Source organism: Panthera tigris, chromosome D1 (genome assembly GCF_018350195.1).
Source record: "Panthera tigris isolate Pti1 chromosome D1, P.tigris_Pti1_mat1.1, whole genome shotgun sequence".
Lineage (NCBI taxonomy): Eukaryota > Metazoa > Chordata > Mammalia > Carnivora > Felidae > Panthera > Panthera tigris.
The window spans coordinates 1,284,731-1,308,101 of NC_056669.1; the positions used below are offsets into that span (position 1 = coordinate 1,284,731).

General features: G+C 48.7%; 1 protein-coding gene across 1 annotated transcript in view; it reads right to left on the reverse strand.

Annotated features, from left to right (window-relative positions):
- The window catches only part of MMP20 (matrix metallopeptidase 20), a 50,243-nt gene extending 27,098 nt beyond the window's left edge, over positions 1-23,145 (reverse strand). The window contains exons 1-6 of the mRNA XM_042958623.1: positions 23,020-23,145; positions 15,088-15,335; positions 10,824-10,972; positions 9,281-9,406; positions 8,358-8,519; positions 5,789-5,930 (exon numbers count right to left, since the gene is read on the reverse strand). Coding sequence (XP_042814557.1) covers positions 5,789-5,930; positions 8,358-8,519; positions 9,281-9,406; positions 10,824-10,972; positions 15,088-15,335; positions 23,020-23,145 — 953 coding nt within the window. The remainder of the gene's footprint in view (positions 1-5,788; positions 5,931-8,357; positions 8,520-9,280; positions 9,407-10,823; positions 10,973-15,087; positions 15,336-23,019) is intronic.
- Between the last annotated feature and the right edge of the window lie 226 nt (positions 23,146-23,371).

Genomic DNA, 23,371 nt, shown 5'->3' on the forward strand with positions numbered 1-23,371 from the left:
GACTCCCTTCAGGATGCCCCTTCATTCATCCTCTGCATTTCCTTGCGTAGCCTGATGGGGATGTTTTCCTCTGCGTGATGATCTAAGATGCGTAAGATCGTGCAGGAGGCAGCCATTAGTGAGGGACGGATAGCCTTAATAAAGAATTGTGTTTTGAGAATAAAACAGAATGCAGACAAGCCCCTCGAACATTTTCCACATACCTCCATGGTCTAAGGACTTTCTTCTCCTTGTGGTAGATGAAGGCCCTCACGCCCTTTCCCTGCACGCTCCAGCGCATTTGGGTCAGAAGGCTGGACGGCATTCACGTCGAGTGCTTCCCTTGGGAGGTCCCCTGCATGGCCAGTTTTCTGTGTGAGGGACAAGATGGACTCTGGACCAGGAGTGAGAAGACCCGGCTGGCAGGAGGGTCTGCTGGGCTGCCAGACAGACGGGGCCCACCTTTCTCATCTCCAACACGAAGGATGTGGACACAGTCAAGCCTCAGGCTTATTCCGTAAGCAAAATGCTATTCCTCTTGTGAGGTCTATTGCCGGCTGGGATAGTCTTGGTTTTATCGGTAACATTAAATTGGATAAAACCTGCAACAGTCTGAGAGACACAACTACAGTTTTGGCCCCTTCTCTTCCCTAATTGCCTGAGGAGATGTGGGAAAGCCTTAATATTCTGCCGTCCACCATAAAGAAGAAATGTATGTGAATTAAACATGGGCATACACTTGTATGTAAGTCGTATGTATTTATGACGTTCACCTTAGTATAGTCGAAGCCCAGTCTCTTCAAACAGAACGCTGGAATGTTCCAATGGACCTGTACACAACGCGAGAGTGTGCAACCGTCTCACGGTGACCGTGAAAAGCTCTGCATTGCACACCGTGTGGTTATGACGTCCACGGTTTGAATTGTCTCCTCCATGGATTATTGGGGAACCCTGGGCTGGGGAAGAACAATGGCCTGCCGTGCCTTGAAAGAATTCTCTGTTCTTTGTCCAAGCTTAGCAAGCACTTAGGGACTTTAGGTGACAACCAGGAGGGGATCAGAGCTGCAGCCATGGGATTCGAGCTCCAGATGGCACCTAGGGAGGCAGGGAGTCAGCGGTGAGGGTGAGGGCTCTGGCTGGTCACAAGGTGGCCGGTCCCCAGCTCTGTGCTCTTGTGGCTTTTCAGAGTCTTGTGAAAAGGGAACCATCATTCATACCTCACTGGCCATCGTAACGACCTGATAACAGAGTGCTCATCACTGTAAGTGCCGCACTCATGGGGGTCCCTGTGATGTCCTGTGATGTCCGAGCGACCCGTCCCAAAGAGGAGGAGGAGAGGTTCAGGGCCCCCAGACAGCTTGGAAAGGGGCCACTCCTACTCCCTGTCTCGGGTACTTCCTCAACCTTTGGGCTTGCCGGCCCCGCCCCCACAACCCAGCCGAATGGGAGGACACGAGGGGGGGTGGTGACTGAGCATTCCTGTCCCTTGACCCCCCCATTTCTCAGTGTCTCCTGCACCCAGGCCTCCCTTCGCATTCTGTTACCACTCCCAGGATTTATGGCGACACTATCAAATAGTTGTTAGCAATTGCTAAACACTCATGGTTTGATCAATTGAGGGTTTTGAAACATGTTTTTGCTTTTTTAAAGAAAACACTTACAATTGTACCTAAGGGCGTAATGTCTTTGACTTCAGTGTCTCGGTGCGACTCTACAACCAGCATCTCATCTCTTCCTCGGGGGGGCCCAGGGCCACCTGCCCTTGTCTGACCCCACCAGCACAGCCCCGCCCCTCCCCACACCCAGGCCCCTCCTGCCACACGCCTGGCCCTCCTGGCTCAAAGCCCACCAATTCTGTTTTGCTTTACTTTTTGGTAATAATAAAAAGTCTATAATCAATAAGTATCGATAAAAATCATTAAAAGCTAATAATAATAAAAAGCCTTCAAGTTGTTCCTAAGCCTTAATCCACGACACAGATTTTCAGATTCCCCTTCCGAAATATATCATCTGTCATTACTGACTGCCCGTGGTGTTGGTGTTCTTTCTGACCGAGGTTACCTGATCAGTAAGAGACACTGCCAGAATCTACACCAAGTCCGCCCGCCACTAAAACTTGGGCTCTGCTCCAATCTGCCCCTGACGCCCACCCACTGTGGAAGACTGAGTTCAAGCGGTTGCTAATTTTTAAAAGTGAGAAAGAATTGAGATGTTTCTAAGTATGGGATTGGTTAAATACATGATGATGTATCTCTTCGCTGGAGTAATGCTTGCATACATATAAAAAAGATGACAAAACTCAGTGGCATGGAAAAATGAGATACTGTTGAGTACAAAAGGTTTATAGATTAGATCATCTAATAAAATCCCATCTTTGTGGACATCCCTGATTCCCTCCCATATTTAGTATCTCTCTCTCTCTATCTGGAAAAAAATCTGGAAGGATATACAACATGTTTAAAAATGTGATTACTCTGTTTATGGGCTGAATGTGTCCCGCTCCCTACCCCCAAACTGACATATTGAAGCATAGCCCCCAGTGTGATGGTGCGGTGATAACCACCCAACGGGACACATCGGGGGTGACCGGGTTAGACGAGCCCCTGAGGGTGGAGCCCTAGTCTGACGTGACTGGTACCCTTATAAAACTAGACCCCAGAGAGCTTGCTGTCTCTCCTAACGTGCACAGAGAGGTTGTGTGAGCACGGAGGATGATGGCAGTGTTTGTGAATGTCTTTCTCCCTTATGGAACCGAGGTGTGCAAAGGCAGGGCGAGTACTTATCTTTCTTCATACCTCCAGCCACTACAGTGGTGCCTGGGCCCCCATAAGGGCTCCATGAACACTTTTTCAGTGAAGAAAAGGAATAAAAAGGTATTCAGACACGCATATGCCTCAGCTACCTCTGCCTGTTCCGGTGTGAATGGATTCTGTCCCCGGTAAAGCAGGGAGCGGGGTGAGCGTTGGTGGGTCTCTCTTTCCCTCCAAGAAAAGAAGCGACCACAGTAATCAGCGTCACGGACGCAAGTCCCCCAGCTCCCTGCGAGGCCAGAGCCCCAGGACAAAAGGGACCACCTAACGTAAACTTAGGAAATTTCCAGCAAATTTGTATATTTCACCTTAGTCATGATCGGATTCCACTAAGTGCACTTTGTTCGACTGCAACTGGTGAATCCAATTTGGCCCCCACCCCTGGCCTCCCTCAGTCACGAAAGACCTACCACGGTCTCAGCTTTACTTCGTTCGAACGGGGGTCTCTTTATTAATTCGCTTCTACCCAACGGCAGAAAATGATACAGCTCTTCAAACATGAGCACTCTGTCTAGCTGCTATCACCACGCTGTTTACGGCAATCTGGGCTTTCACCCAAAATGACATTAGAAATGACACCCAAAATTACCTCAAGCCGGTTAGGCTTAATCATGGTCATTATTGATATTAACCATCAGACACAGTCTTCACAGATGTTCCTTCACATCTGCACACATGCATTTTTCAACTGCATGTTATTCATATGCTGTGGGTCTATTATTGATCAGTTAAACAACGAACAAGGATGTCCAAAAAGTAGGTGGCTTGAAGCTTGACCCCTTTCTACAACCTCCTTATTATTTGAAGACTAACCCCACAGGTATGCCTTTCCTTACAGACTTCTCGGCCACAGAAGAATGATCAAAACCACTAATACATCCGTGATTTTGTGATTTATAATAGCAAGTATGTATTTGGTCTCCCTCCTGGTTCCTGGCACGGAGCTGCTTTGGAATTTCCGGTGAGGAGAGCAATGAAGGTGTCTTTTGTTATGTTAACGAGGTGACTTTTGGACCGCACCTCTGGATGGGGGCTAGTTGCCTGAGGAAATGGCCAGGCAATTAGAGGATTAGAGCTTTCAATCCCAACACCCACCTCACCCCCATCTTGGGGTGGGGGGAGGGATGGGCCTTGGATCTGTGGCCAATGGCTAGCGATTTAATCAGTCATGCCTCTGTGATTAAAGCCTCCATAAAACCCCCAAAGGAGGGGGTTTTGGGGATTTTCTGGGCTGGTGAACATGTAGATGTGCAGCTGTGGGGAGAGTGGTGCATCCAGGGAGGGCAGGGAAGGTCTGCACTCTTTCCCCATACACTGGTCTCGGCACCTCTCCCTCCGGCTGTTCCTGAGTTCTATCCTTTTATAATAAACTTAGTCTAGTAGAGTAAAGCTGCTCTAGTACGGCAGCCACACTCAAGGAGGGTCACAGGAACCCGTGATTCACAGCCGGTGGGGCAGAAGTGGCATCTGAAGTGGACAGAGCCCTCAACCTGTGGACTCATCCGATGTTATTTCCAGGTAGATGGTGTCAGAATGGAGTTGAATTGTAGGACACACAGCTGGTGTCAGAGAATTGCTGGGTGGTGGGGAAAACCCCCCCGCATCAGAACCGGTGACCAGAATTGTCATCTCCTATGTGAACGCCACCAACGCCTACTGGAATGGACAGTCCTTGGCAGAACCGCCCCAGCTTTCATTCTGGCACTTGAATATGACCTTGTAACACAAAATGGGAAACTTAATTCTCCTTCACCCTGCATACGTTTGCCAACTTCCTTGCGTTTTTTTCCGAGGATAATCACTGCCTCTCACCATTCATCACTCTTTCAACCAACAGAAAACTCACAACGATATTATTAGATGTACTTTAAGTAGAAAAAGTATTACCACCAACCATTTCCTGTCTTCTAGTAAAACTTCTACATGAGTTTCAAACCCAACAGCTTTGAATTTTTGAGTATCATTGTTTTCAAATTCTATTTCCTCTTTCCTTATTATATAAGTCTTAAATTTACTTAATTTTCCTGAGTGATGTCCATGCCAAGAAAAACACTAATAAATAAAGACCAACCAGAACCCCCACTATCACCTCCCACAGCTGTAAAGGCAGCGATCCCTACAGCGTCCACACTAACAATCCCAGCTTCTCCAGCATCACAAATTATGTCATAAATTACTCCTACGCCATCGCATTTAAATACCAGCTCGGCCTCACCATCCTTTACAACTCACAGAACTGCAAACGCTTCTGCTAATAAGTCCAAACGAAACAGTCCTAAGGCAACAGTACTAGAAACTCAAACCTCAGGGTGTTCTTCAGGAGCAACAGCTGTGGTGTAGCTAAAATCCATCAATATTCCTGCCTTCTCTACACTGTCTGACCTCTAGCTGACAGTGGAAAAGTCAAGGGGCGCCGAGAAAGAGGGTTTTCACAAGAGGGCCGTCTTTGCAGTTTTCCCACCCGTCTACCCATCCCTCTGATCATCCTTCCATCCACCCACACACCCACCTGTCTGTCCATCCACTTGTCTGTCCACCTGGCTATCTATCCACCCCCATTACTGAATATTTTTTGAGCATATCCTATGCGCTCTCACTAGGGATACATGATAGACAGAAGAGACATCAGATCAATCTGGGCTTGTGCTCTAATTCAGACGCTTAGTGAAACTGTTAGCTCAGAAAAGTGCCTCGTTCTCTTTGAGTTTCTTTCTTCATCTGTAAATTGGGGCTTCTAATCTCTACTTCACCACGAAGAGGGTCAGAAGTACCTTACGTATACGGAAAACTCTGCGCCCAGCACCAAGAGCATGGTGGGTGCTGCACAAATGGTGCTTTGGCAGCTCTCAATCTTCCCGGAGACCCCCGCCTCCCACCCTACCGCCACACAGGACGGCATCTCTGCACGGTCCTCCCTCGTGGCGGCAACGAGCACTTCTAGAGTGACTGACGCGTGGAGCTGAGGCCTGGGAGGACTTGGTGGCACGTCTGGGGCTTACCGGTCCCTGAAGAACAGGAGCTCCTTCCCAAGCATCGTCACGGCATCAAAGGACGAGCTGGAGTCACAGGGGTCGGGGGTGGATGGACTTTGAGGTGGGGCGTGCGGCACGGTGGGCTTTCCCGGGAATGTTTTCCGGGGTCCTAGGATTCAAAGTGACTTGGTCAGCACGGTACCAGGAATCTAGAGTCTGTCCACTCGCACTCCAGAGACGCTCTTTGTCGGTACAGGACGAGGTGAGGAGGTGCGTGGCTGCTGGTGGCGGGCAGACCCGGGTTTGAATCCTGGCTGTGCTAGTTGCTGAGTTGTGTGAAAATCGTGCCTATCACTTAACCCCTCCACGCCTCTGTTCTTTCGTTAGTGAAACGGGAGGGAGCAGAGTGTTTTGTGAGAAGGAATATCTGTAAAGCACCTGACACATTGGCGCGTAGTAAGTGTTAGAGAGATCGCAGCTGCAGGAGTCCCAGATTAGAGGTGTCTTTTAAAAGTTGCCACTGATTCTTTCTTTTTTTTTTTAATTAATTAATTAATTAATTTATTTATTTATTTATTTTTAATGTTTATTTATTTTTGAGATAGAGAGAGACAGAGCATGAATGGGGGAGGGTCACAGAGAGGGAGACACAGAATCTGAAATAGGCTCCAGGTTCTGAGCTGTCAGCACAGAGCCCGACGTGGGGCTCAAACTCACGGACCGTGAGATCATGACCTGAGCCGAAATCAAGAGTTGAATTCTTAACTGACTGAGCCCCCCAAGCGCCCCTGATTATTTCTTTGTAATTAAATTCTTTGTTCTAAGAGACATGGTCATTTTCTTGTGTGTTTTCAGGTCGTGCACATCTGCTTCTGGGCATCTTGCTGTGCATAAGCCTTTGGCAGGCACCCAGGAAAGACCGAATTCCAGTGCCAACACACTACACTGAGGTGGGCACTACTTAAAGGCAGCTTCTGGTGGATCCTGCTCCTTGGGAGGCCTGCTGGTGAGTTTTCACTCCTCCTCTGTGCTCCCGAGGGCTGTCTGCTATCTACAGGAAATGAGCAGGGGCTGCCTGGGCCACTCACTGGCCCTGGCAGGTGCCTGCTCCTGATCGAGCCCCGTGGTCAACAGAGGTGAGGGTCAGAGACAGAGGACCCATGAGAGAAAGAGATGGGTAAGATCTAGGGTGTAGGGTCAGCGATGGGGTGAAGATCGGGGCTGGGTGAGGCTTTGGGAAACTATTAGAAACTGGAAGGTGGTCAGGTCAGAAATGTGCTAGTGAACAGGTACTGTGAGCCAAGCACCCTGGGAGGGGTGGGAGGTGACAGGTAGTCAGGGCTGGGTGATGTGTATGCACCAAGAGAGATAAAACCATGCTTTTATATTTTGTTCACCTGTGCAGGACTGGCCATGTCCAAATACATGCCTCAGCCCCTGGCCCAGGGACCACGGCCATCAGAATGGTGGTGACCTTCCAGTACGGAAGGATCTGTAGAGGGCAGGCAAATCGTTGGGCTCAGTGGCCCAGGGGGGTCGCTTCACTTTGGAGCCCTGCACTCGGTGCTCTGCAGCCAAGTTTGTACAGTGGAGACGTTCACGCTATTAGTTCCTATCTCTCCCAGGAGGAGCAGCGGGCAGAGCGGACTGAGCACTTCTTTGGAGAAGATCGGTCTCCCAAGAGTCAGATGCCATCTGACTGCGAAAGAGCGTGCTCCTGCCTGAACTGCCGGGTGGCTTGGCCAACACCTTGCAAGAGGGATCTGGGCTCTCCGGGCCCTTTTCTAGGCTGGGAGGATGCAGACAGGCTTTGGCAATTTACGGCGGAGTAACCATCCTCCGGGTTTAGGGGACCCTAAACCAGTCAGTGGCCCAGAGTTTTCTGGGATAAAACATGAAAGCAAAAGTGTCAAGGTCTAAGACTTCCAAGATTCCTTCTCAGGGCCTTGTGGATCTTTCTCTTAAGGAAGACTAGGTCTAGAGTTTTTAATAATTCCTTATTACCTTTGAAAGAATGGTAAGCCATGGGATAATTTTGATTATCTCGGGGTACCTACTGTCTTGAGCCTCCACTTTCTCAGCTGTCCAGTGAGGAAAACACTTAACACTCTAAGCAGGCTGGTCATGAGGATGGGGTGATAGGAGGAGCGACGTGAGCCTGTGGGTTATCTACACCACTAGGAATGCAGTCGTCATCCTCCCTGACATTTTTAGGAAGATCAGAACAATTATCTGCAGATGGGTCAGAACCATATACAGGAAACTGTAAAATATACCCATCCTCTCCCAATATCTAAATTCTGACCCTCACCCTCCCCAAACCTCCCCCGCCAGAAGACAATTGATTATATTTTCTATGGCTGTTGAGGGACCAAGTGCCCTGGAGGAAAGGTGTAGAATTTAATTACACATCTTAGAAAAGAAAGCCGTGTTCTTATCTGGTAGATAAGCTCCTCATAAAAGGCCACAGTGTGGGCTGTGGTCCCCCGCTTGATCTTTACCCCTGCAGGTAACTCCTGGCAAAATACACTTCCTCTAAGTTGGAGGCTGAAAGCCTGTGACTCTCAGGGTTAGTAGAGAAGTGGAGTGACTGTACCATACAGTGCCTGGATCCCTTTCACATCGTCCTTGGGCAGGTGGAATCCGTAGGGGTGCTGGTACTTATAGGTTGGGTACATCAGTGCCGATGGGTCTGTGGAATGCGCCAGGCCCAGCGCGTGGCCAAATTCGTGAGCAGCTACGGTGAATAAGTTGAAACCTACACAGTGCGAGACGGAAAAATACAGCATCAATGTGGGGATTTATTGTTAGGGCCTTCTGTCTTTACAGGAGAATTTATACCCAAATCCTAGTAGGAAACCATTTGCCTTTCATAACCAGGTTATTCTGGTGCTGAGCTTTGCTGACGTTACCTATGTTTCCCCCTCAGCTGGACGGGGCTTCGGACTGGGAAAGGATGGAAATGTGATTCGGTCCATTTGGCTCCTTGTCAGCGACACTCAGTCGATGGGTGGAGAAGGGCCCAGTTAGAGCTCATGGCGGCAATGAGATCTAGATTTGGCCACGACTTTGGGGTAAGTTCCCTGCTGTGACAGCCTCCACCCCTTGTCATCCACACACACTTCCCGAGGAAGACTTCCAATGACAGGCATCACATTCTGGAACCTTTCCACCCATCCCCAGCACACTTGTTAGGAGAGTACGACCCTCAGGTCCTTTCTGACTCTGCTTGCCAGCACGAGTGAGAGACTGTAAGTGCTGTGCAAAGAGTGCTGTGGAGGGAGGGTCGAGTGTCCTCGACACCCCTCGCTTTGAGCAGGGCTCGGGAGAGTCTACGGCACACTTGGGGGTGGGGCGTTCCCCTTATGGTGTTCCCTTGTGGATTTTTGGCTTACTTGTTTTTCCTAGCCAGCCCCCCTACTTTAAGGGTGGCCTGGGACGTTGACCTCAAGGTTTCATGGTGGAGGCCCAGAAGAAGGTACAATAGTTTCCAGGTTATGGTCAATTGTGCATATATACCATTCGTTCCCATAGTCCACTTCTCGGCATTGTCGAAATGCGTGTCCCCTCCCAGACCTTCTCCAGGTGCAAATGCATGGGCTAGGGTCCCTCGAGGCCCATCGAACGGATAGGAGTCCCCGTGGTCTAGACAGTTGGGGAGAGAGGTCAACAGAAGTTAGTCCTGCGGACGATTTTCGAAGCATATTTCACATTACAGGGAACAGACAATACTTTTTTTTACAGATTTTTTAAGTTTATTTATTTATTTAGAGAGAGACAGAGCATGAGCAGGGGAGGGGCAGAGAGAGAGGGAGACAGAGAATCCAAAGCAGGCTCCATGCTCTGAACTGTCAGCACAGAGCCTGATGTGGGGCTCAAACTCATGAGCCGTGACATCATGACCTGAGCCGAAGTCAGATACTTAACCAACTGAGGTGCCCAGGCGCCCCTCACTGACAGTTTTTAATTTAAAAAGGAGGAAGAACAAAATGAGGCAATGTTGTAAAGCTACGTTCATGGGTTTTGAGGATTTTAGCGGGAATACCTTGTTTTGTTAAAATCCAACAAAACAAAGCTCTGGTGTGCCGTTCGAGGGGCTCAGCACAGTGCGGGGACCTCAGACTGTGAGCTCCGAGGACCCTGTTACATGGCAGCACGGCCCCCACCCAGCCTGTGTTTCACGGGAAAGAGCGCAGGCTTGCACGATCAAGAGAGAAGCGGTCTCCAAAGCCGGCCTGAGCCACGTGGCCACGGTGGCCCTGCTGTCCAGGAGGAATGGGAGGCGCCGCGCACCCGGCCACACCCAGGGCCACCTCGGAGGGCTCACACCGGGGCCTGCTGACCTCCTCTCTCCTGGCTTCTGGGCGCGCCCACCCCAGGACAGCAGGTTAAACTTCAGATGGAGACTTGAAGTCTCAGGGGCCCTTAGAAAGGGCAGGACACTTGGTCCCCTCTGCTGCTTGGAAGCCAACAAAGGGAAGGAATTTCGCGGCCTTTCCTTAATCTGCCCACTAGACACGCGGCTCTGGACAGGGCTCCCTGTGCAAGGTTATGCGTCCACTCCTTACTGGGGTGAGCAGGGTGGAGGCCTGGGGACCCCTTAACGTGTGGATGGGACAGCAGCAAACCCCCTCCCCCACCATGCCCGACCGTTGCTGCAGGGAAGAAGCGGTCAGGGTCACGGGGCGTGTGTGTCCTTCAGTGAGGATTCAAGGTGCAGATTCCTGGTGTGTAGCAGATACCGTCAGGGGGTGGGGTGAGGTCAGGTGGCCCCCCCCAGGCCAACAGGGAAGACAGATGGGACAGACTTTGTCTCTGATGTGGCCACAGCACAGCGGAAGCCGGTTGGGCCGAGTTTGCCGAACGGTCCAGGCCAGGATGACGAGCCCTCGCCGGGACCCCCTGGTTCTAGTCTCTGCCTGATGGCCGTCATCACTCTGCCATGACCTCGGCCTCCGCCCGTCTCACCCTGTGCAAGAGAGGACGGTGCCCACCCTTGCACTGAGGGTTGTAGGAGGAAACAGCTGGCTTCGCAGGCAGAGCCCAGGGACCCCCACAGTACCTCCACTTTCAAAAGATATCATGATGTCCGCTTCTCCTGAAGTCACCCTGACGAAGGTTAGGGGGACAGCGCTGCCCCAGGCCTGCAAGGCCATCTCCACTGCCTTGTCCACGTCAGCGGCCGCCATGGATGGTGTGTACTTGGATATCCTGTGAAGACACAAGGAACGGGCCTTCCTTTCAGTAGACGCTCCTGGTGAAGAAGGGCGACCATTATGTTGAGGTCGAGGTGGGGCTGAGGATCAAGAGGCCGAACACGAATCTACAATTTGGGAATTTTTCTCCCAAACAATTCTTACTTTGCTTCCACCTTTGTTACATTACTAGGACAGGTGGACAATTAGGAAAAGTTGAAGGGGGATGAGGGTTGAGATCCTGTGGTGCTGAGACAGGCTGGCTTTCACTGTGATCACATCACCCTTGATTTTGAAGATCAGAACCCAGTGCAATTTCACAGGGAGTCAGAAGCCCGTTTTCCCCTAAGATGGTTTTAGTTGAGCAGGGCTTTTTTCCCCCAACTGGACTGAACATTTTCAATAGTAACAAGTAAAAACATGGAGCAAATTCGTATTCAAAGGCCACTGGGATTTCCCCCTTTGGGGGGGAAGGTTTTTCTCTTGAAATAATACGCTATCTCAAAGAGGAAACACCAGCTTTAAGCAAGGGTGCTCACGTAGACTGAAAGAGGCTGCAGTCTTTCATTAAGTGCTGCTGCGACAGTGACTTCTGGAGGCAGAGAAGTGGAGGGCATTTGGGACAAACAGTGGAGCCGTTGGCGGGCCTCCGGGACGCGGGGGCTGGGGCTTCCGACAGCAAGCAGAGGAAGGGGAGGAGGAAGGAGGTGCCCCCTGGGACCTCGGAGGGAGCCAGGGGCACAGAGTGAGGAGACGCCCCGGCGACAGCCACCCTGGGGAGCGGACCTCACCCCTGCTTCCATTCTCTGGTTCCTCGTCCAGTCCCGTGCTCACAGTCGGAGCCCAACAAATACTTGGTAAGCTCAGGAAGTGCTGAGTCAAAGCTAGTGGTTTTCAAGGGCTTCTGGGTGGTGGTCAAATGTTAGCACCTGTGATAACCACCTGAGAGGCTGGGTCAAGAGATACACAGCTGTGAGCATAAACGCCCATTTTGACATGTATCCTGGGTGTTCTGACGCGGGTGGGGCCGTCCCAGCCAGAAAGCAGCGGGGCCCATCCTGGGGGTCCGAAGGGAAGGGGCGGGGTCCCACAGGGAGCCCGCATGCAGGTGGCCATCCGCCCTGGAGAGGCGGGAGCATGGAGCCCTCTCGCAGGGATGGACAGAGGCGCCCTGACAAGAGTCCGTGCCTGAAGACCGCTGAGGCAGTAGAGGTCACGGTCAGACTCTGCGAGCACCTGCTTCGTGCGGGCCACGTCCCTGAGCCTACCTGACCTTCACAACAACCTGCGGAGATAAGGATGCAGATCCACATCGTGTGATCAGTCGGGATCCGAGCCCAGTCTGGCTCCAAGATGAACACACATAAGCACTAAGCTACGTTTCCTGTTTTAACCCCGTGGGTTACTAGCAGTTATTCTGAGATCCAGTGGCTACGTAGAGTACTGAGATGCCTCTATGCTTTCTCTTCCTTCCCTCCTTCTCTCGCTCTCCTTTGGGGGGGGCGTGGCTGTCCGAGGAATATTATCACAATATTCTACGTCTCGCAGCTTCCAGTTAGCATTGATTCCCGGTGTCTTGGCCATGCTTAGTCACGGTTCGGTGACGCAGCTAAATGTTGGAAAGACTTCCTGGGTTTATACACATTTTTCCCATCTTGCCCCCCGTACCCGCCCCCCCACCGCCGCCCCACACACACTTGGGAGTTCTTGCCCTCGCGTTTGGATTTTGAGGCTTTCCTGGACCGTGGCAGGGGAACATTTGTGTTCAGAGTGTCACCTTATGGACTCAGTCTCCCAGCCGCCAACAGGTGGCCCAGAGGAGCCTCTGTGCTCGTGGGTACAGGTCCTCCCTTGACCCTAGGGACCCGGGGACTGGGTGTGGCAGTTACAAGCCACCCACTGGCCGCCCCCACACGTGTCCTTGGGGAGAGATGAGCAGCAGCCCTTCGGATAAAAACGTGAATGACCGCGTGAGCACAGAGAGTAGGAAGGTGTCGTGATCAGAAACCAATGTTTTGGTCACCTTGGCTTTTTCCATATAACATACACAAAGTAATATATAATAATTTGTGCATAAATACAATTGAATTGCAGGTTTGTAGGGCTTACTTTTTTTAATGTTTATTTATTTTTGAGAGACAGAGAGAGAGAGAGAGAGAGGGAGGGAGGGAGGGAGACACAGAATGTGAAGCAGGCTCCAGGCTTTGAGCTGTCAGCACAGAGTCCGACGCAGGGCTTGAACCCATGACTGGTGAAATCATGACCTGAGCCGAAGTCACTCAATTGAATGAGCTACTCAGGTGCCCCTGTAGGGCTTACTTTTTAGTAATGGCTGTGTTTTGGGGCACCTGGGTGGCTCAGTCAGTTAAGTGTCTGACTCTTGATTTTGGTTCAGGTCATGATCTCATGGTTCCATGAATTTGAGTCCCACATCGGGCTCCATACTGATGGTGTGGAGTTTGCTTGGGATTCTCTCTCTCTCTCTCTCTCTCTCTCTCTCTCTCTCTCAAAATAAATAAATAAATAAACTTAAAAAAAAATCGCTGTGTTTAGCACCTGGCTTACAGGGTGTAAAACTCCTCAGAGCGTCAGGGGCTTCTGTGAGCCCTGTGGGGACTGTTTTAACAGTCCGGCCTTGCCCCATCCCCAGGCATCGACTAAATGTGCTGGTCCTAAGAACAAAGTCTGGCTCCAAGCCGGGCCTGGCTCTCTGCTGCCCTGGGCACCTGCCCACCGGGCCGCCCCACTGCGCGCCCCTGTCTGTCACGACTCCTCTAGCACTTGGGAAATCCTCACCGTTGGTGAGGCCTGGGCAAAAATGCAGGTGAGGGCCCAGATCCCCCCTCTGTCTGGCAGGTGCGGGCCCAGGTGGGCAGCGGTATCTGCCTGCCTCTGAGCCACCCTAGGGTGGAGGGGCCCCCCAGGAAGGAGGTCTGCTGTCCCCCCGACCTGGGTCCCTGTGCTCCCAGCAGCTGCTCCCAGAGTTCTCTGCTAGACCTGCAGCCACAATGGTCTGTTTGTTTTTGTGTCTCCCCCAAAGGACTGTGAGTTCCCTGAGATTGGGAAGGTGGTCTAGTCATCTCTGTATCTCCAAAACTGAATGCCTATAGTAGGCACTTAGTAAACCATCAATAAATTATTTTTGCAGTTGATAAAAAGTTACTTTTTAATAGGTGAGTTTTATTGCTTCCCTCTGATTGAGGAAACTGTTTTAAGAAAACTGGTTGGTACCATCAGGTTATTAATCCTAGATTAGATTATTCTTCTTCAAAGACAAGTGTGTTGTCTCTTACCGATAAAATTATTGTAATGTCTAAAATGGCCAGTCATCACGATAATCCTGAGGTCATATTTTATAGTAAATCCTTCACTGTGACTAAGATCAGCCCTAAAAAGTCTTCCTTAGGATTGTGATGAGCCACGATTTTATACAGATCAGAAGGAAGATGTTTCAAAATGAGAAGAGAAGAGAAGGGAAGAGAAAGGAAGGAAAAGGAAAAGAAAAGAGAAAAGGAAAGGAAAAGAAAAGAAAAAGAAAAGAGAAAAGGAAAGGGAAGAAAAGAGAAAAGAAAAGGAAAAGAAAAAGATAAAAGGAAATAAAAGAAAGGAAAGAAAAGAAAAGGGAAAGAAAAGAGAAAAGGAAAGGGAAGAAAAGAGAAAAGAAAAGGAAAAGAAAAAGATAAAAGGAAATAAAAGAAAGGAAAGAAAAGAAAAGGGAAAGAAAAGGAAAAGAGAAAAGGAAAGAAAAGGAAAAGAAAGAAAAGAAAGAAAGGAAAAGAAAAGGGAAAGGAAAGGAATGAAAAAAATAAAAGAAAACAAGAGGAAAGAAAAGAAAAGAGAAAAGGAAAGAAAAGAAAAAAGAAAAGGGAAGAAAAAAGGAAAGAAAAAAGGAAAGAAAAGAAAAGAAAGGAAAAGAAAAGGAAAGAAAACGAAAGGAAAGAAAAAGAAAGGAAAAGAAAAGAAAAAAAGAAAAGGAAAAGGAAAGGAAAGGAAAAGGCAAGAGAAAAGGAAAGGAAAGAAAAGAAAAAATAAAGGAAAAGGAAAAGGAAAGGAAAGGAAAGAAAAGACAGAAAGCACAGACAGGAGAAGAGGGGTGCTTCTCTCTGACCTGGAAGGACTCCATCTCATTACCTGTAGGTCAAAGTATTTTTTTTCCACTTGGGTTCACCTGGGAAGAGGCGGTAGTTTGCCACGTCGGGAACTCCGCAGCGGGGCCTCTTGATCACGTCCATCGTGGACCGGTCCAACTTGCCCGTGACTCGGAGGCCGAAGAAGGCTTGCAGCTCCTTGATCTTCTTGACCAGGGAACTGGCTCCTCGCGCGGCCATCTCACCGAGCTGGTGGCCTCCCTTCCTGGTGTAATACTTGTCAAGATAGGCCTGGAACAGACAGGCAGGCAGACACGTCTGTGCACCGTCTCCGGGAGAGACTCGTGCTCAGGTTAGGAGGGGACCGTTTCTCCACAAGCGACATGCAGTGTGGAGGGCGTACTCCCGCCTTGAAAAGAATTAGGTACATTCTCATGGATAAAGCTTTGATGGACATATGCCGCATTACTAATATTAATTACGTTTGCGTAGCTGGGATTGGAGATTTTCCCCTTTTACCCACTTATCTTTCATACTTTTCCTATAAGGACTAATTATTTTAAGAGGAAAACATAGAGGCTCCTGGGTGGCTCAGTCCGTTAAGCGTCCGACTCTTGATCTTGGCTCAGGTCATGATCTCACAGTTCCTGACTTCGAGCCCCCCATTAGGTTTTGCACTAATAGTGTGGAACCTGCTTGGGGTTCTCTCTCTCTCTTTCTCTCTCTCTCTCCTCTCTCTCCCTCTGTCTCTGCCCCTCCCGGACTCATGCTCTCTCTCAAGGTAAATAAATAAACTTCAAGAGGAAATAACAATAGAAGGAAATAATGTGAACATTTTCCCCAGGGATCGTTTGTCATTGAAATCTCCACCCAATTGGCAAAATCCAAGACTATTCTCTGGGAGGTGGCTATTGGTGTCATGTTTTCATCAAACATTATGCACGATCAATGTGTTTCTACACACAGAGGCCTTGCAGTCCAACCTGACATCCTACACAACGTCAGACAATCTGTTTCTCCAGTGGCTTTTCATTGTTAGGTCCGTGAACCTGTTCTCCGGGGCCAGGCTTCCAGGACTGTCTCTGTTTCCCACACCGCCAACCCCCCCCCCCCCGCCCCCGCAAGTAAAATTAGCCTTAAAGTATTTTATTTGCACATTAAAGCTTAAAACCTCTACATTTATCATTCAAAACTCTTCTAGAACTCCTGGGTGGAGTGAGATGGCATCATGTAAATGCGGGACCGGAGTTGGACGCTGGTCCAGGATTTCAACGACCCACCTTATTGCAGGGAGACCCCGAGCAGCTGAAGATTTCAGTGTGTGTTGCATTAGATGCAAAATTTTATATTTACATTTTAGGCATGAGGTATTTATTTACTGCCTATGAATATTTACGTATCGCGTTACTTTAGATTCCGTATAAATTATGGATATGATTTCTGCTGTATCTACACGTTTATATATGTGAATACTAAAACATTGAAAGCAACCTTAATGTCTAACAATAGGGGTTTTGTTGGCTATATTTTTATATATTCATGTGAAGCAATACTAGGCCTCTAAGATCACATTTTTGAAAAATATTTAGTGGCATGGAGTAATGCACTCAGTATAATGACAATATACTGAGAAAAGCCTAGGTGAAGTCTTTATACAGATTATAATCGTAATTCCCCAAACAAACCAAACCATATATACGTGTACATATTATACTCATGTTTGTTATATATGTATAGTAACAGAAGGTTAATGTGCAAATTAGCATTGAAAATTGATATCTATTGACGTATTGATAGTTACTACGTGCATATAACTTATAATGAGCACGAGTGACATAAATAACGGAAAGAAATATATCTGAATATCAATCTTGTTTACCTCTGGGTTGTAATACCAAGGGTGGCAACTTATTTTTCATCCTTTCCTATATCCCAAGGTTTCCTGCTGTGAATGCAGACTGTAATTGTTTTTTTTTTTTTAATGTTTATTTTTGAGAGAGAGAGACAGAGCATGAGCGGGGGAGGGGCAGAGAGAGAGGGAGACACAGAATCCGAAGCAGGCTTCAGCCTCTCAGCTGTCAGCACAGAGCCCGACGCGGGGCTCGAACTCACAAACTGTGATTGTCATGACCTGAGCCGAAGTCGGGTGCTTAACAGTCGGAGCCACCCAGGCGCCCCATCCTTGTGAGATTCTTAATGAGGCAAAGACCCAAGAGGAGAAGAAGGGGGTTATCTTGGAGCCCCCAGCCCTGGAGCCCAGGCGAGCCCTGAAACAAAGGTGTGACCATCTTGTTTCATTTCCATCTCTGGGTAGGCCATCATAAGTAAGTATTTTATGTCCTTCTTTCTGATCTTTTTGGCAGATAACGGTTCTCCGAGCCATTCCTCTTGGCTCAGGTTGATGCTGTGACAACACGACGCTCACGCTAAGTCTAGATTAGGCTCTTCCGGGGGTAAGCTCTGTGCAGGAGACCAGACACTCTATGTTTTCTGAGACAGTTTTGAATTCAAATATTTTGTTCCCATGTTAGGTTATGTGTGAGTCTTACACTCTGGGTTCTAATTTTGGTTTACAAAATACAGTCATAGAAGGGAAGATGGATTAAGTTGGAAAGACGTTGATGGGGCGCCTGGGTGGCTCAGTCGGTGGAGCGTCCGACTTCGGCTCATGTCATGATCTCACGGTTTGTGGGTTCGAGTGCCGCACCGGGCTCTGTGCTGACAGCTTGGAGTCTGGGGCCTGGTTCGGATTCTGTGTCTCCCTCTCTCTTTCTGTTCCTCCCCTGCTCACACTCTGTCTCTCTCTCAAAAATAAATAAAGACTAAAAAAAAAAAAGCTGGAAAGAGGTTTAGAACTACTCTTACAGGATAAGCCATGTTTGTGAAGAGAAATGTGTGCAGAATGATGCACACACAGATAGATCCTCATAAGCCAGGACTAGGCTGAGGAAGAGAGGGGTGGCCAAAAACTCAGTCATCAAGAAAAATAATATGGAGTGCAACATTTAAAAATCAAAATTAATGCAAAAAATCCATGATGAACAAAATATCAATATTTTAACTAAGACGAGGTCCAATCCTGCCTCATTCGCTCATCCTAATCCCAGCCCTGAGTCATAGCAAAGTGTGTTGAAAAATATAGATGAAGGGGTGGGCAGTGGTTTTATCTTAGTGATGGAATTGAGTTTTTTCATTATCTGTGTTGTATAATATTTCTTTTCTTTTTTGTTTTTGCTTTTTAAAAATTGTTTCTTTATTTTGAGAGAGAGAGAGCCAGGGAGCAGGGGAGAGGGAGAGAGAGAATCCTAAGCAGGCTCCGTGCTGTAAGTGCAGAGCCTGACATGGGGCTCGATCCCACGAATCGTGCGATCATGACCTGAGCCAAAACCAAGAGTCGGACACTTAACAGAGCCACTCAAGTGGCCCCGTTTTATAATTTTTCTACTGTGAACGTATATAATTTATACAATGTTTTTTTTCTTATAAATACGCAGAAGATGCTAGATCTTTAGCTCAAAAGGTTTAAGTCCGATCATAAACAACAGTATTAAAACAGTACTCGACACGGTCCTAGGCTCAGAGGAGATGTTCAGTTAATATTTGGGCTCTTTTTCTCTAGGTAAAATATGCAAATTTGCTTCTTTGAAGAATTACCAGATGTCCCGAGGGCCTAAATCATTCTGGAAACTTTCTTGTCAAAGTTATTGACAAGGTTTAACATCTTTTCAGAGTCAAAACATTCGGGGAGGCACTTAGATGTGCACTTAGAATTGCATTTGTGTTAATCCGAACCCTTGGGTGAGGTTGGCCCTGGTCAAGGATTTTCGGCATCCCCGGAAGTGTCCTATTTGCTCCCCACCTTTTCCCCTCCCCTGTTGTTAAAATTATAGAATTTTAAGGTTGGCTCTTGGGTGGTCTCTCTCGGCTTCTCTTTCAGTGTTTGAAAGAATAAGATAATGGAGGCCTAGAGGGTCAGTCCTGGCAAGCCAGTGGCCCAGGTCCACTCTCTGTCCCCAGATCTTTGTTCAGTGCACTTTCCTGGCATCCGTCTAGAGAATCAAGAACTTAAAAAACTCAGAGTCAAGTGTGCTTCAAAACACGGTAAAAGTTCTAGATATGGTTTCTTCAGCATTTCTTGTGTTGTGGCTAAGCCATGGAACAGGAATTGTGAGGACTTCTGATGCTGTGTGAGGACTCCTAGGTTGCATATAATCTACGGGCCCAATTAAATACGTTATAACTCACTTATATTCTGGAATATTTGTAACTCTTGAAGGTGATGTTTAGGAAAACAGCATAAAAATAAAAATTTTCTTATGATACAATAATCAGTAATTAAGGTAGGAACCAAATATAAAAATTAGAGTATCTCTTCGTGCACAGAAAGTAAAGTGGTATTAAAATCACCTGAATTTAACATTCTGTATTTGAAAGGTTTCAATTTCAATTTTTTATTTTAATTATGAGTTTATAATAATGTGATAATGAAACATATTATTTTTAAGGACAACTTAACAACCTGTTGTTGTTTTAAGTGTTGTATTGATATTACTGATTTAAAAAAAAAAAACAAAAATACAATAAAACTTTGGTTTAAGAGACTAAGCATTTTATCGTTCCATCATTTTCATAGCCTTTATGCTCATCAGCAAAGCAGAATTTAAAGAGTTATGAGAGGGCGTCAAATAAGTCACCTAAACCCTTGTTCATTTTTTCAAGTGCAGGTTATCGGACTCATGGGTTTGCAGGAAGCATCTGGCATTTGGAAATTTTGCTGGTCTGGTGTTTCTGGGCACAAGAGACCGTCCGTTGTCTCTGAACAAGTGGTCTGGGGAGAAGAGAGCCGTGCGGAAGCTAATTATCCTGACCCGGTTCACAGGCACCCCCTGGTCCGCTGGCCACCGGCTACGGGACTCGGCCAGTCCCGCTGTGTGCCCTCTCCCGGCTCCTGCCACCAGCCTGGCGTGGCGGCCAGGCTCCTTCACCTCCAGACAGTCATGCGACAGGCTCCTTCTTAGAGTTCAGGTTCACCTTGAGTGCCACCTCCTCACAGAAGCCTTCTGGGACTACTCAGCGACAATGTCCCCCGCTGCCCCAGTCACTACCATCCAGACTCCTTCCGCCCTCAGGATCACTTATCACTTTGAAATAACCTTGGGTGCTTGTTGACTGACCACTTGCTGATCTTCTCCCAGCGCCCTCCCCTCCCCCCTCCCCACTGTCCCCACGTAAGTGCCCTAGGCCCAAGGATTTGACTTGTTTTGTTCACTGGTGTTTCTCGAGTGCTCGGAACAGACCCTGGCCTACAGCACACAGTAAGCTGTCAGTAAGTGATCGTTGAACAGATGAGCTTACGCTGCATGCTTCTGTAGTATTTCATCTGTTGTATCGTGAGGCTGCCGAAGCTGTTACGTGTAGAAGTCCCCCCTCTCCACAGGGGATACGTCCCCAAGCCCCCAGTGGGGGCCCGAGGCTTCAGGTAGATCTGAACCCTATATAAACACGTTTTCCTGCACGCGCATACCTATGAGAAAGCTTGATTTATAAATTAGGCACAGTGACAGATTGACAACAGATACTAATAACAGCGAAGAACAATTACAACGATATAGTGTCATAAAAATTATGTGAGTGTGGGCTCGCTCTCTCTCTAAATATCTTACTGTTCTGTACTCACACTCTTGTGATAATGTAAGGTGACGAAATGCAGCGAGGTGAATGGCGTAGGCGCTGTGACATGGCGGGTGAGCCACGTAGGCGCTGTGACGCGGTGTTAGGCTGCCGATGAACCTTCTGATATGTCAGAAGGAGGATCATCGATTTCCCCACCATGAATGACTGAAACCGTGCAAAGAAATAAGGAGTGACTGCTCTATTTCTATAAACTCTAAGTGGGGGGGGGGGGGGGGGGAGTAATTCTTTCTAGTCACTGGGATCCACTTGAAAGGTTTGCCCAGATCATTTTTTTTTAAAGTTTCTTTCTATTTAATTTGAAAAAGATACAGAGAGTGAGCGGGGGAGGGGCAGAGAGAGAGAGAGAGAATCCCAAGCAGGCTCCGTGCTATCAGCACAGAGCTTGATGCAGGGCTTGAACCCACGAACCACGAGATCATGACTTGAGCCGACATCAAGAGTCAGCTGCTTTGACTGAGCCCCCCCCCGGTGACTCTTGCCCAGATCATTCTAGCCTGCTAAAGAGTGACGGTTTGTTTCTGCCCCTAGCTGGTGACGGGGCCTGCTGTAGGCAGAAGAAGGCGCTGACTGGGTCCCTGGTCCTAGTTTGAAGGTCCTCTGAAAGGGAGGAGTGAGGGATCCCCAGCATCCCAAGGCCACTTCACTCTTCCCCAAGACCCACTGTAAGCATATCTTTTCCTGAGACTTTCCGGTCTTCTCCCTGTATACATGGCTCAGGGTTAGCTGGTTTCTTCTGCGAAGGGCCAATGGGTAACGTTTTTGGTTCTGCCACACCTCGCCATTGTGGTCCAGAAGCAGTAGGCGAGAAGCAGACAGAAGGCCAGGGACTGTTTGGCCTGATGACCCTCGTTTGTCGGGACCAGGGCTACCATCACGGTCTTTGGCTCCCTCGGATCCATTCTGGCCTCTGCGTGACTCTCCTTCCGAGGCCACAAACACTCTGTGGTTCCTCAAAGTGGCATGACGAGTGCTGAGGGGACATTACATGTGGGGAGAAGGGACCCAAAGCCAGCCGGCACTTGTGAAACATGATTTGAAATAGACCCTGCAATTCTGAGACACGTTCTCTTGAAATGAGTTTACGTAACAGTGGGTTCACGTCTTGCGAAGCTGAATGTAACTGCTCTGTGCTTGGCATTCACGATGCTGTTCGTAAGCAGGGCTGAGAGTGAACATATTGACTAGTTAGCTCACTAATCAGAAGGCACGAGTGGTCCACACAGTCGGTGAGGCCACGCAGGTGCGGGTGTGCAAACCATTTCCTCAGTGCCCCCACCAGCACGGTGTAGGGGTGCAGCCTGGCGGGTCGGAAAGCAACCTGGAGGCAGGGCTGGGAATCCCGGACGTGCTATCGCTTGACAGACCGTTGAAAGAGCGCCTTTCGCACAGACACGTCTCATTTGCAAACCTGTCACTAACGTTGGGAGTCCCATCCTTACAGATTATTCCCCCCCAAGATTTTATCTTTAAGGAATCTCTACCCACAACGTGGGGCTCGAACCCACAGCCCCGAGTTCAAGAGTCGCACGCCCCACCGACTAGGTGCCCCTAGGATGTTTCTTTAGGTTAAAGATCACCACCTTCCGTTACATGCAAAAACCACTTGGAAGCAACTAGACATGAATCGCTTTGAGTCACATGATCATTGCAAAAATTCTACCGTGCATCATTTGTATCGCATCCTCTCCAACCAGTTGAGAGAAGTCTTCCAAGAAGAAAATACAGAAAGCGTGTGTAAATAAGGTACTCGGGGAGTACGCTTTAGAGAGGAAAGGCTCGCAAGCGAGGAGCAGTAGACGCCCAGGAAAAACTCGGCTCACTTTAGATTTTGATCCAGCTTTCCCTGAAGGAAGAGCCGTTTTCTAGCATGTGGACACAAGAAATCTTTTTGAGGTGACTGCCAGGAAACCCAACACTAAGTTCACAACCTACCTCTAGTGCACAAAACTTGCACCTCGGTTTTTATTTTTCTGTCCCTGTTTTCCTCCTACGTTTTCCCTCAAACACCGTGTCTTTCAGCATCGCATGCGTTTTGGCGAGCCGCTTCATTTCTGTGGGACACCAGCTACCTAGCTCTCCCTTTGCTTAGCCCTGCAGCACATCCCCCGAACGCGCCCTAGACAGCAACCTTCGCCGTATGGGAGGCGGTATCCGTTAGACTCTACTGGACTCACAAGACGATTGCGGAACAGTAACAGATTTTTCCTTGTTTTCTCGTTACACCCTTTCAGGTTTCCCGGGGTGGAGGCGGGAAGGGGAAAGCGTGCAGAGACTCACAAACCTGTGCCAGGTGGTAGTTGTTTCTTGAGGTCCTGGGGGTGGCTGCAGGTGGGGAGGGGGCTGCGGTGGAGAACTTCAGAGCCGTGACGAGGAGCACAGCAAGGCCAGACGCGGGGAGCACCTTCATCTCCTTGGGGCGGCTCGGCAGTTATATCAGTCCCGGGGAAGGCAGACTGCGCTTTTGCACTTCGACCTTGAGCGGCTTTTATAGCGTCCACCGGGTCTGGGCCCTCGGAGCGAGGATGACTCATGTCTCAAAAGGTAATTATAGAGCTCATTTCTCTCCCTGATGATGGGGTAACACACCGGGACTCGGGAGTCGGGGAAAGCTCCGTTCTTTGTGATTTACCGAG